The 11,349-nt window shown below is 47.6% G+C and overlaps 2 protein-coding genes across 2 annotated transcripts in view; one reads left to right on the top strand and one right to left on the bottom strand.

Moving 5' to 3' along the window:
* The window catches only part of HPD (4-hydroxyphenylpyruvate dioxygenase), a 12,004-nt gene extending 7,693 nt beyond the window's left edge, over positions 1-4,311 (top strand). The window contains exons 9-14 of the mRNA XM_070950795.1: positions 858-935; positions 1,908-2,070; positions 2,558-2,629; positions 2,727-2,849; positions 3,228-3,344; positions 4,083-4,311. Coding sequence (XP_070806896.1) covers positions 858-935; positions 1,908-2,070; positions 2,558-2,629; positions 2,727-2,849; positions 3,228-3,344; positions 4,083-4,193 — 664 coding nt within the window. The 3' untranslated portion in view covers positions 4,194-4,311. The remainder of the gene's footprint in view (positions 1-857; positions 936-1,907; positions 2,071-2,557; positions 2,630-2,726; positions 2,850-3,227; positions 3,345-4,082) is intronic.
* An 854-nt stretch (positions 4,312-5,165) lies between these two features.
* The window catches only part of SETD1B (SET domain containing 1B, histone lysine methyltransferase), a 31,387-nt gene continuing 25,203 nt past the window's right edge, over positions 5,166-11,349 (bottom strand). The window contains exons 16-19 of the mRNA XM_070950343.1: positions 10,614-10,733; positions 9,775-9,912; positions 7,661-9,647; positions 5,166-5,945 (exon numbers count right to left, since the gene is read on the bottom strand). Of these exons, the coding sequence (XP_070806444.1) occupies positions 9,474-9,647; positions 9,775-9,912; positions 10,614-10,733 (432 nt within the window). The 3' untranslated portion in view covers positions 5,166-5,945; positions 7,661-9,473. The remainder of the gene's footprint in view (positions 5,946-7,660; positions 9,648-9,774; positions 9,913-10,613; positions 10,734-11,349) is intronic.

The raw sequence follows: 11,349 nt of genomic DNA, 5'->3' as shown, positions 1-11,349 counted from the left end.
CAGGAGAAGTCCTTCGGGATAATCACCTACCTTTATCTCCCGTGACACACTGCCAAAGACCTAATTGGCAAAGCCACACGGAGTCCAGAATCAAACAGAGCTTCAGGCTTTAAGCTGAACAGAATGAACAAACGTTGCTTCCTGCAAAGGCCCACGTGCCTTTGCTCCTCTTTTAAGCCTTATGGGAGGGGCCAATCATCTCCCAGCCCTACTCCCGAGTCCGTTTTGTTTTAGCTGTTCTTGCCTTCTGGCAGTTCTGCGCATGCGCGCACTGGGAACAGGCTCCCCCCTGTTCCCCTGCCTCGCTGAGGTCCGACTCTGGAGGTTCCGGAGGCAGCACGTACCTCCCAGATGGCCCTTTCTCTGCCTCTGATGCAGAGCCCTCGTCCGAGCCTTTCCCAGACTCCATGGTCCTTCCCAGCCTCCTCACTGTCCGACTCTGCTGCCAGCTCTGCAGGCTCCTGGCGGACCACAACAGGCCCACGTGCCTTCCATACATGTGCCCAGCCTAAAAAATGTGCCTAAATAGGATGGCATAGACTCGGGGCAGGTGGGGGGGCCCCCACCCACGATTTCCGCTATCGGTTCAGGCGAACCGGTCTGAACCAGCTGAATACCACCTCTGGTCCTGTGGAAGGAATCTCAGTTGTGCGTAGGAAAGGACAATTCAGTAGAGAAGAAGAAGGGATGGGAAAAAACCCTCATCCCTCAGAAAATGAATTGTGACTAGTTTGAAGGTCATGGGGAAGCTGGAGAGAGAGAGAGAGAGAGAGAGAGAGAGAGAGAGAGAGAGAGAGAGAGAGAAGGAGAAGAAGATTGACCGGTGAACATGATGTGGTCACGTTTCTCATTTCCAGACCTGCCGCAAAACTGAATTTTATCGATCACGTTGTGGGGAATCAGCCCGACCAGGAAATGCTCTCTGTGGTAGAATGGTGAGATTTTATTTATTTATTTTTTTGGAAACCTTCCTTAAAATGAATAAGATGTTGAAGCTTGTGGCACCCAAGTAGACATGAAGGGGAGCCTTGTTGTCCAGGTTCCCTTAGCTAGGAATGTCGGTTAAGGAATGATAAGACACGGAGTACCAACACATCAGGATAAGGAAGACTGGTTTAGAGGAACTGAAGCAGTGGTGGGTGGCACATTATATTGCTACTAGTTTGCACGCGCGCCTGCCTTCCGTGCATGCTCCTGGCCTTCCTTGCATGTGCTTTTGTCATGCATGTGCCTTCCATGCATGCACCTAGCCTCAAAAATGTCCCTAAATAGGACGACATAGAGCCTGGACGGGTGGGCAGGCCAACCTTTGATTTCCGCTACCAGTTCGGGCAAATGGTTCCGAACTGGCTGAATACCACCTCTGAACTGAAGGTTGAACTCACCTGCTAATGTTTTATTACAGAGTTCTACAATCAGAAAAATGTTTGGGAGATCTTTCTGGACAGGCCCTTGGCCTGCTATGTGATCTTCAAGACCTTTTTATCCTGTGGTCAAAAGGTTCCTTCATCGCTTTCAATAGATTTTGATATTAAAATCCTCAGGAAAAAAATATCAGAGCCCTCCCTATTTGGATAGTTGGGTAACAAATAACTTCTCTTTGTGCTTTCCTGAGCAAAGAACGTTATTGATTAAAGTTAATGAATAAGAGCATTTCAATGAGAGAGAGGATGGGGGGCAGCTTAGGAGAAACGGTAAACATGGTCTAAATGTCACATTTTCCTCCTTCTAAAGCAATGCTAATAAACACCTGCAGCAGTGTTTCTCAGCCACTTAAGAGGGGTGGACTTCAACTCCCAGAATTCCTGGTTAACGTGGCCGTTTCCCAGGTCTTGGCCAATAGGATGTCGATGAGAAGGTTTGAGCCTCTACTCAAGGTCTCTGTTTCCCTGTATGGCATCTACAAGGTATCAGAAGAACCTCCAGTTCCATCGCTTCTGGTCTGTGGACGACAAACAACTGCACACCGAATACAGCGCCCTGCGGTCTGTTGTCATGGCCAATTATGAGGAGACCATCAGGATGCCCATCAATGAACCTGCGATGGGCAAGAAGAAGTCTCAGATCCAGGTACCACAAAGCGGACTTTTGTGGGCGGTGGGAGCGGGTGGAAACACCCAACGGGAGTCAACAATTCTCGTCGCAACAGACCTTGTTGTATTTTGGGAGGGGATTTTTTGCTACTTCTTTATCTTCATCTAGCTGGCCTCTTCTCCAACCTCTTGCAAGGTTGTTGTCAAGCCAAGATTACAGGTGGGATAATCAGAAGGAGAAAGATATGTGGGCTGCCCTGAAGCCCTCTTGGCATCTTCACGAGGAAGACTGAGCCAATGATGAGACCTAGCAAACCAGGATTCAGAGCGTGAAACCAACATTCTTACCTGAGTCACATCACAAGGCAGAATGAATCAGGAGCAAGCACTGGCGATGCTGTGATCTCCCCACTCTTCAGCTACCATAGCTCTGCATCACAAATGCATAAGAATGTAGATACAGTGATGTTGTTCCTGAATGAGATCTTGGCATATGGTCCATCTTGGTTTCTTTTGTGCCACAGGAATACGTGGACTATTACGGAGGCCCTGGAGTCCAGCACATTGCCCTGAATACTTCAGACATCATCACTTCGGTAAGAATGTCCAGTTTCTTTACAAACCTTCCCACCCAACATGTCAACTTCCTGGAAGGGGTCCATCTTTACACTCATGAACCTTCTCTGGATGTAGATCACAAACCTGAAAGACCGTGGCATGGAGTTCATGTCCGTTCCATCAAAGTACTACCAGCAGCTCCGGGAGCGGTTGAAGACAGCCAAGATCAAAGTGAAGGAAAGCATTGATAAACTGGAGGTCAGTTGCCTTCCATTATAGCGGGGGATCATGGTTAGAGTGTTAATCTAAGATGTTATCACTTGAGGTGGTTCTTGAGAAGATATGGAGGAGAGCAGGAAGATCAGGGAGGCCTCTTGAGGGAAGAAGGGCTACAGAAATATAATAAAAACTACGATTTATTGTTCCTTCATCTTGATGGGAGCCCTTTTGCTCAAAGATGGATACATCATCCTGGTTTATATATATTCATTAGGCAGACATTAAATTGAATAGACGAATCAACTCTAATTCTAAGAGCTTCCTGTTGTGTTTTCATTCCGACATGCAACCAAAATGTATAAAGTCACTCACATTTCTTTGGCAACATCCTTCAGTCTCTCGTTGTTCTCTTTCAAGGAACTCAAAATCTTAATTGACTTTGACGAGAAGGGCTACCTGCTTCAGATCTTCACCAAGCCCGTTCAGGACAGGCCGACCGTCTTCCTTGAGGTCATTCAGCGCTACAACCACGAGGTTGGTTCCTCAGGGCAGCGTTCTTCGAGGTTACTTTGAAGAAGAGGAGTTGGTTTTGCAGATGCTGTGAGGTCATCCTTGGGCCTCCTCCGGTTTCTGTCGGCTTTCCAAAAACCGGAGGCAAATTTTCAGTACCAAAAGAAGTTGGAAGTCTTGAGGAAATTGCAACGGGGAGTTGGGTGATAGGATTTCTGAAGCCTGTTGCTGCGGCTACTCGATTAACCAATCTGGAGATCTTCAAGCCCAGGGATTTCCAAACTTGGCAACTTGAAGACTTGTGGACTTCAACTTCCCAACTCAACTGAAAGAATTCTGGGAGTTGAAGTTCTTAAGTCTTAAAGTTGCTAAGTTTGGAGATTTTTGCTCTAGCCCAGTGCACCCTGATCTTGGCCATTTCTGAGTTTGTGGACTTCCAACTCCCAGAATTCCATTGGCATAAGGCCACGGATAAGAATTCTGGGGGTTGAAGTCCATACTCCTGAAATGGCCAAAGTTGGGACACACCGATCTAGCCAGATGATATTCTAAGCCAGGTTCAATTAATTTGAACTCCCTTCCTCACTATTTTGCGGAGGAGTCTCTACACTCATGAAATGAAGAACTGGGTCGCCAACTGTCATTTTGGGTCTAAACAGAACATCCCAGCGTCGGAGAAAAGAAATTTATCATAATCTGCAGAGACAGGTTGGTGTATAGGTTGGCAAAAAAAATATGGTTTTGTTTTTCCTCTAAATTTAGGGATTTGGAGCGGGAAACTTCAAGTCTCTGTTTGAAGCTATTGAAATTGATCAAGATGCTCGAGGGAACCTCACCATCCTGACCCCTGACGGAGAATCCAAGCTCATGTAACGTCCATCAGCCCCAAAGTGAGATGTCCTCAGATGTAAAATGTGATGGGCGAAGATTACATGCCGATCTTCCATTGTAGCCTGATCTTTTGTTGTTGAATTAAAATATAAATAAATGAGCTTCTCGCGGTGTCTGTTTTGGGGACGACGGATGGAAAATGAACCAGAGATGACACGGCTCCTGATATTAACATCTAAGGATTGGGGGGGAAAAACAGAATTGTGATGTCTTCTTCTCTTTTTAGCGAAGGTCTCTTAACCTTTGGCAACTTGAAGATGCGTGGACTTCATCTCCCAGAATTCCCCAGCCAGCCAGCATGAATTCTGGGAGTTGAAGTCGGCGCATCTTCAAGTTGCCGAAGTTGAGAATGAGAAATAAGTTTGATACGAGTTTGAGCAGAACCCATCGTGCGCCATCTTCTCACAAAAGACGGGGAGGATGGCAGAGGCTCGCTGGTTGCGGAATGCCAGCTCGATGGTGGATGATCCTGGCTGGTTGGTGGGCAAACTACACAACACAGTGATTTTTTTAGTGGTTTTTCCTTATAAAAGGGGAACCTCTGGAATCAAGACCCACCATTGATTGAACTTTTGAACAGAAGCCTATCTTGTTCTCCTGCCCGGCTGAGTAAATTAGAAGCAGCGGTCCTACCACCTTATCCTGTTCAGAGATCAATGGACAAGGATGATAAGTAAAGGGAATTGACAGTGTGAAGGTCAAGGAGATGGCCTTAGTTTATTTACTTGGATGTCAAATTTGGAGATCGCACAAGTCCATCAAAGAGCAACCCTGGGCAGTATATTGTTAAAACCTAAAAAATAAGGAGTTGCATGGTGCAGTTGCCATTTTGGCATTTTTTTAACCATCCCCTGCGGGAACCCCCCCCCCCCACTTCCTGCCAATCATCTTCCAGCCACAAGAGCCAGGAAGCAAAATGTGTATTCTTTCAGGCTAATAAACCAAGCACAGATCTTCTATAAGAAAAGTCAGTATATTTATGGTTTGCTTTATAAAAGTTACTATAATACAATGGTACATAGTATTCAATTCACAAAAAAATATGAACAAATATTTACAGAATGACACACCCACAACAAAGCAAAACAAAAAGGAGGAAAAAAAACCAAAACAAAAAGAAAAGTAAACCCAAACCACATTCTTCAAAACAAAGAACTGATGACAGAAACCTAGATGCACAGAAACTACAGGATTGGTTTTTATTTTTCTACACAGTTGTTTAAAACAAAAGGGAACAGAACGTTTTCCTTTAAAAAATCCTCAATCTCCAAAGCAGAGATTCCAAATTCATTTATTTCTTTGTTTATTTATTGAAAGGAACATAAAAAATATAGGTCGTTTACTGCAAACCATTTTTTTTTTAAAAAAAATCCCCTCTTTTTAAAGAAGGTTGTTTTTTTTTTCCACACTGCAAATTAAAAATTGATCTTTTTACAGAATCGGAAATTGGGAACAACGGAGGTCTTTTCCTCCGTTTTCCATTGCAAGCCCAAGAGACCCTCCCCCAATTTAGAGTGCTTCTTCCCACCCTCAAACCCTTGCCTCGTTTGAGCAGCTGCAGTGAGAAAGGGAGACCCCCACCCAACCTGCCTCTGACCGTACACAGCCCTCTTGGCTGACGGGTGCGATCCTGCAGCTCACACCGAGTTGCGCGTGTGCAATGAAGCACTTCAGAAGCTCGGCCCCATTCGGCTGTAAATATATTTCTTTCCATGCCACTTCTACAAATACTAGCTTGGTAGTTGAGAAGGAACATTATAAAATAGAAGAAGAAGAAGAATTTAATTTGCAAAAAGAAAAAAGAAACAAAACAAAACTTGTGGATCGGCTTAAATACATTTTAGGTTGTCATTAATAGACTGTACACATTTTCTTCGTTTGAAATAAATAGATTTTTTTTTGCACATTAAGATTATCAGAAAGGCAAATAAAAAAAAAAGCCTCATCTTGGCATTTCGGTTTTTTTTTTTTTAAATCTTCAGCGTCTTAATGCTTCTAGTTTGATCTACGCATTTGACCCCAAAAAAAGGTTGAGATTTTGTACAGAATTTACATTATACATAGCTTGACACAAGCTGTAAAACGGCGCCAGCTTTTCACTCCTGGGACAACCCACCCCTCTCCGGCCCCCCCCACCCCCACCCCAAGACGCTGACTCTCTCATTGAGGTCTTCTGCTGGCGATTTTGCTTTTTTTTGTTTTTCTTTAAAAAAAGAACTCCAAACTACTATTTGTCACTTTAACAAATTATTTACATGCTTTTAAAGTACAAATAAAACAGCCCCCAACAAACAAAAAATTGAACGAAACAAAAACGACACCCCACCCCACCCCACTCCTCCAAATAAAAACGACGTGTTTCTACAAGAAACAAGGGTTTCGAAGAGAAGACTCGGAAAGGATGCCCTATGTACAGGTGATGTGTCCGTTTTAAACTTCAAAATTTCATTTTAACCCCAACCACACCCCCCCCATGAGTTTTCTTTAAAAACAAAACAAAACTTTATACAGAAATGCACTGAAATGATCCCTGAAAATAGGTCCAAAAAAAAAAAAAAAATAAGAAGAAGACAAAACTGAAATAATAATATTTCATCAGAGTTTTAAAATGGGACACCCCCCCTCAACCTCCCCACCTCCCACGGCAGAAAGAAGCTGTTTTGGATGAGATAAAACAGCTTTCAGGATTGACTGTTGGATTCCCAAGAAGGAACCTCAAGCTCGGAAACCGAGGGTCGGGTTGAATGTCCGAAAGCTAGCTTAGCTAGGCGGTCTGGGACTCAAAATCAGGGAGGGGGTTTCCCAAGGAAGCGTGGCATGAGAGGTCAAGCTAAGAGGAAGTTGGTCTTCTCACGCCACGTGAGGAGAGAGGAGAGGTGGGCACGTTCTCCAAGCGATGGCGTTCTTCTTGGAGATCCAGCCAAGAGAAGGAGAGCTGGAGGACCTGTCTATGGTCCCAGCTGGGCCCCTTTCAGCTGTCACTAATGCCCCCCCCCCCGCTTCCTTTATTTAGGATGGAAGAGGATTTTGCTGGGATCCAATTCTTTTCGGGAGAAGAAAACTTAACCACGATGAGAGGCGGAGAACCTTGCGGCTCTAGGATTCCACGTATCTCAACGCTTCGGACGAGCCTTCGGCTCTCCCCGTTCTCTTCCTCCTGCGCCCAATCGTGGCTAAGACTAACCAGCGGGAATCTAAGTGACAGCAAACAAACCTAGGATAACATTTTTTTTCCTGTATTTCATTTTGCACTTAGGAAGAAAACAAAATGGGGGGTCGGGGGGAAGGAAGAGAGGAAGTCCGTAGACGCGCGAGAGAGAGAGAGGTCACAAGGAAGCTTTTCCTGCACAAGCTGCTACATAACATTTCAGGGTTGTGCCTGTGTGGAGAATTCCCCAGTGGGTTTACATTCACAGCATGAAAGGGAACCAATGACGGACCGCAGTTACCTGGTCTGAATGATGGGAAGCAAAGACCTTGGGTTTGTCTACAATGGGAGGCATCAAACGACTGAGAAGCCTGAGGAGAAACGGGGAGACGGCAGGGAAGAGAAACAGAGCAGGCCCTGCTCTCCTTCCTCCTTGATCAAACCCAACTTCTCCACCGTGGAGGTCAAGGAGGACCACCTCTACAGGTTAAGGAGCTGAACTGAGGCTCCTCCTGCCTCTTCCTGTCCACCTCTTTAGGCCACAAGTCACAGAAGCCAGCTGCCACGCCGATCGATCAAGGAGCATCCCGAAGAACGGGTGGGCTAGCCGCGTCCTACCAACCTAAAGAGAGCAGAACACAGAAGCCAATGGAGGCTAAGCCACCGGTTTGTGGGGGGAAGGAAAGGGGTGAGGGGTATCTCTAAAAATAATTTTTAGGCAACCTCTGCTGGCCTCTGTTTTTAATCCAGTAACTGATGGGTTTTTCAGCAGGGCCCGAAAATGTAACCAGAGGCCGAGAGGTGCCACAGAACCCAAGATTTGCTCCTCAGTTTGAATTTTAAGAACCCCCCAGACCAGATTTGAAAGTCAACCCTTCAGCACCTCACCCGGCTACCGTCCTAGAGAGGCGTCCACTTCTCTGATGCTTGAGCCTGCTTGGCTTGCTATACAAGGACCGCCTTGGAGACCCCGTTGGTGGTGGGGCAGCCAAAGGTTGATTTGAAGAGCCTTTGCTCTCGCAGCCCTGCCGGAGTGGTAAGTGGTGGTACAACGAGGACAGAGCCAGCGTGCCCAACTGACCTCTACCAAGCCAGTTTAGCCACCCAGAAAGACCTTGGTCCTCCTAGACTACCAAGACTAACCTGCTTGAGAGGGACCCCCAAGAGAGGAAACGGCAGTTTTTGCTCTGGGGTTCTGAGCCATTCTAGGAGTCGAGTCCACCTTGTCTCCTCTATTCCTTGGGAGGGGACAGCTGTCCTCCTTCTGCCCCACAGAAGGCAGCAGGGCCTGGTGGACATTGCCCGAAGAGGGAGGGACCTTCTCTGCTTTCAAAACCATCAGGCACGGCTAGGCTGGTGAGGGACGAAAGGATCTAAAAATCTCTGTTTTTCAAAACAAGAGGCTAGGATGCTCTTGATCCTATACCTGGGCCATTCACGAGCGAGCGAGGATTTCAGAGCTCCGATTTCTTTGACTTCAGAAGTTGGTGGGATGAGACCCCCCCACCCCACCCCCCATACTCCATGGCCCACTGTTCACCTGGACATTCCTTAAGCGCTTCGGCTACCTGCAACCCCACATCGCATGTATGGCTCCTCCCCTTTTGAATCCCGCTCTCCACCGGATGCATTTCAACCTTCGAAAAATCCTGGCTTGGGCCCCCGCCTCTCTCCAAGAGCCCCCACCACCTACACCTGTAAATGAAGGAGGAAAAGTAGCAGCATCTTATGAAGAAAGTCATGTTTTTAACGAAAAGACAAAATACCTTGCTGTACCCCAACTGGAGCTAGGCTGATGCGGAGCAGGTGGGCAGGGAGTTTAAAAAAATAATAATAGTGTTTTGATGTCGGAACAACTCAGGAGAAGACGAGGAACTGGATGAAAATTGGATGAAAAGCACCTGCAGCAATAAAAGTCCTAGTGTGCGTGTCTGAAACTTGCGTGGACGTGCCAAGTGGGTTGGGATTTTTTTTCACTCTCCCATTTTTCTTTTCTTTCCCTACTTGGTTTCATTTTTTTCCCCTCCTTTTTTGGCAAAAGTGCAACCAAACGCCCTCGGTTTCCGCAGTCTGGAGGCCGCCGATGCGTGGCCCACAACCGGGTTTTTCTTTTCTTAATTCAGGGTCCCTCGACAGTTCTCGGAGCCACACAAGCAGGGGATCTTGACGTCCTCGATGGGGAACTTGTAGTCGTAGGTGATTTCCTCGTTCACGCTGATGTGCTGCTTGGAGTAGATGACGATCTTCTTCTGCGACTCCACCGTGATGACCTTCGCATAGCAGTTGGGCTGCAGGGAGAGAAGCGGGGTGAGGATTGAGGGTCACCCAGCCTGCCCAGCACGCAATACGCGGTTTAGGCGAAAGCAAAGCTTTCTGGAGGATCCCCAGAAGGTGCCAGAGGAAGAAAAGACTTACGTTGCAACTGTGGTTGATGAAGCGGGCGAAGTTTCCGCACTTGGTTGCGTCGATGATTGTGTCGTGGTCCACTCGGAACATGTAGCTGCTCCCAATGCCTTCGTCTTCATACCGCTTCTCTCGCATATCAGCAATGACCTGCGGGGAGACACCTCAAGTCAGGCCAAAGTCGGAAGGGAGGGAGGGAGGAAGGAAGAGATGGGAAGGAGGGAGGGAGGGAGGGAGGGAAGAAAGGAAGGAAAGAAGGAAGGAAGGAAGGAAGGAAGGAAGGAAGGAAGGAAGGAAGGAAGGAAGGAAGGAAGGAAAGGAAGGAAGGGACACCTAAAGTCAGGCCAAAGTCGGAAGGGAGGGAGGGAGGGAGGAAGAGATGGGAAGGAGGAAGGAGGGAGGGAGGGAGGGAAGGAAGGAAGGAAGGAAGGGAGGAAAGAGATGGGAGGGAGGAAGGAAGGAGACACCTCAAGTCAGGCCAAAGTCTGAGGGAAGGAAGGAAGGAAGAGATAGGGGTAAGGGAGGGAGTGGGGCTGATGGGACCTATGACAAAGGGCAGCTGCTGAAGGTAGCAGGATTTGAAAGAGCACAACAAAAGCCAGGATATCCCCAGTTTTCCAAACCACCACCACCCCCGACCCTTAAAACTGGCATATAGCAGTTACCAAATGCAGAGCAGAGCGAAGGTCCGTGGTCCAAGACCTGAAAGGGCCTTCAGAGCCAAGGACCAAGAAACAGGATGCTGCCGTCCACTCGGAGGTAGCTCCTAAATTTCTTACGTTTCTTACCAGGATTGGGGGAGCTTCCGAGTGTAGCAGCCTCTGGGGACAGGATTACCTGTGGCAGCTTACCTGTCGGATATTTTGGCCCACGTACTCGATCACCATCTCGTCGGCAGCAATGGGCTCCATGGCAAAGAGCCCCCAGTCGTGAATGTGACTCTTGCAGAATTTTAGCTTCTTCTTCCGGAACTGCAGAGCGGAGGCAGAAGACGACAGATGGCTAAACAAATCCACGCTGGGAAAGCCCTAAAAGCTTCCTCGCTTGCGAATGCCAAAACCGGAGGCAGAATTAACCCTCCAAACGGAGAGGGGAGGGCGCTTCTGGGAATGATGATGGCCGGCGGTCCTCGTTTTAGCGACCGCAACGTCGTCGGGCCGCTTAGTCATTGAGCGAAGTGTTTGTTAAATGAAAGCACAATCGTGCTTCCAAACTTGGTTTTACAGACCGGTGAAAGGTCGTCAATGCGAGGACAGTGACCAAAGTTGCTTTTTCGTCGCTGTCCCGCTTGCGAATGTTGCTGAACGAGGTTGGTCGCTAAAGGAGGACTGCCTGTAAGCTGTTGGGCTGCAGGAGGGTTAGGACGACACGGGTCTCAATGGCGCTTCCTGCCCTGTCCTGGAGGGATTCGTTAAGTTTTGGGCTTTTTTTTTCCAAGGGTGGGCTTCAGATCCTTTAGCAACGGGTTCGCTGCCTCATTGCTGGGTGGGCGTGGCCATGGTGGGCGTGGCCTAGTTGGCTGCCTGCACCATAGCTGGGAGGGGGTGTTTTTTGCCCTCCCCAGGCTCTAGAGGCTTTTCATGAGCC

This window comes from Pituophis catenifer, unplaced genomic scaffold (genome assembly GCF_029215685.1).
Source record: "Pituophis catenifer annectens isolate HBS135680 unplaced genomic scaffold, rPitCat1.0.hap2 SCAF_10, whole genome shotgun sequence".
Classification (NCBI taxonomy): Eukaryota; Metazoa; Chordata; class Lepidosauria; order Squamata; family Colubridae; genus Pituophis; species Pituophis catenifer.
The sequence above is the reverse complement of the archived record's forward strand: the minus strand, read 5'-3'. Positions and strand labels throughout refer to the sequence as shown.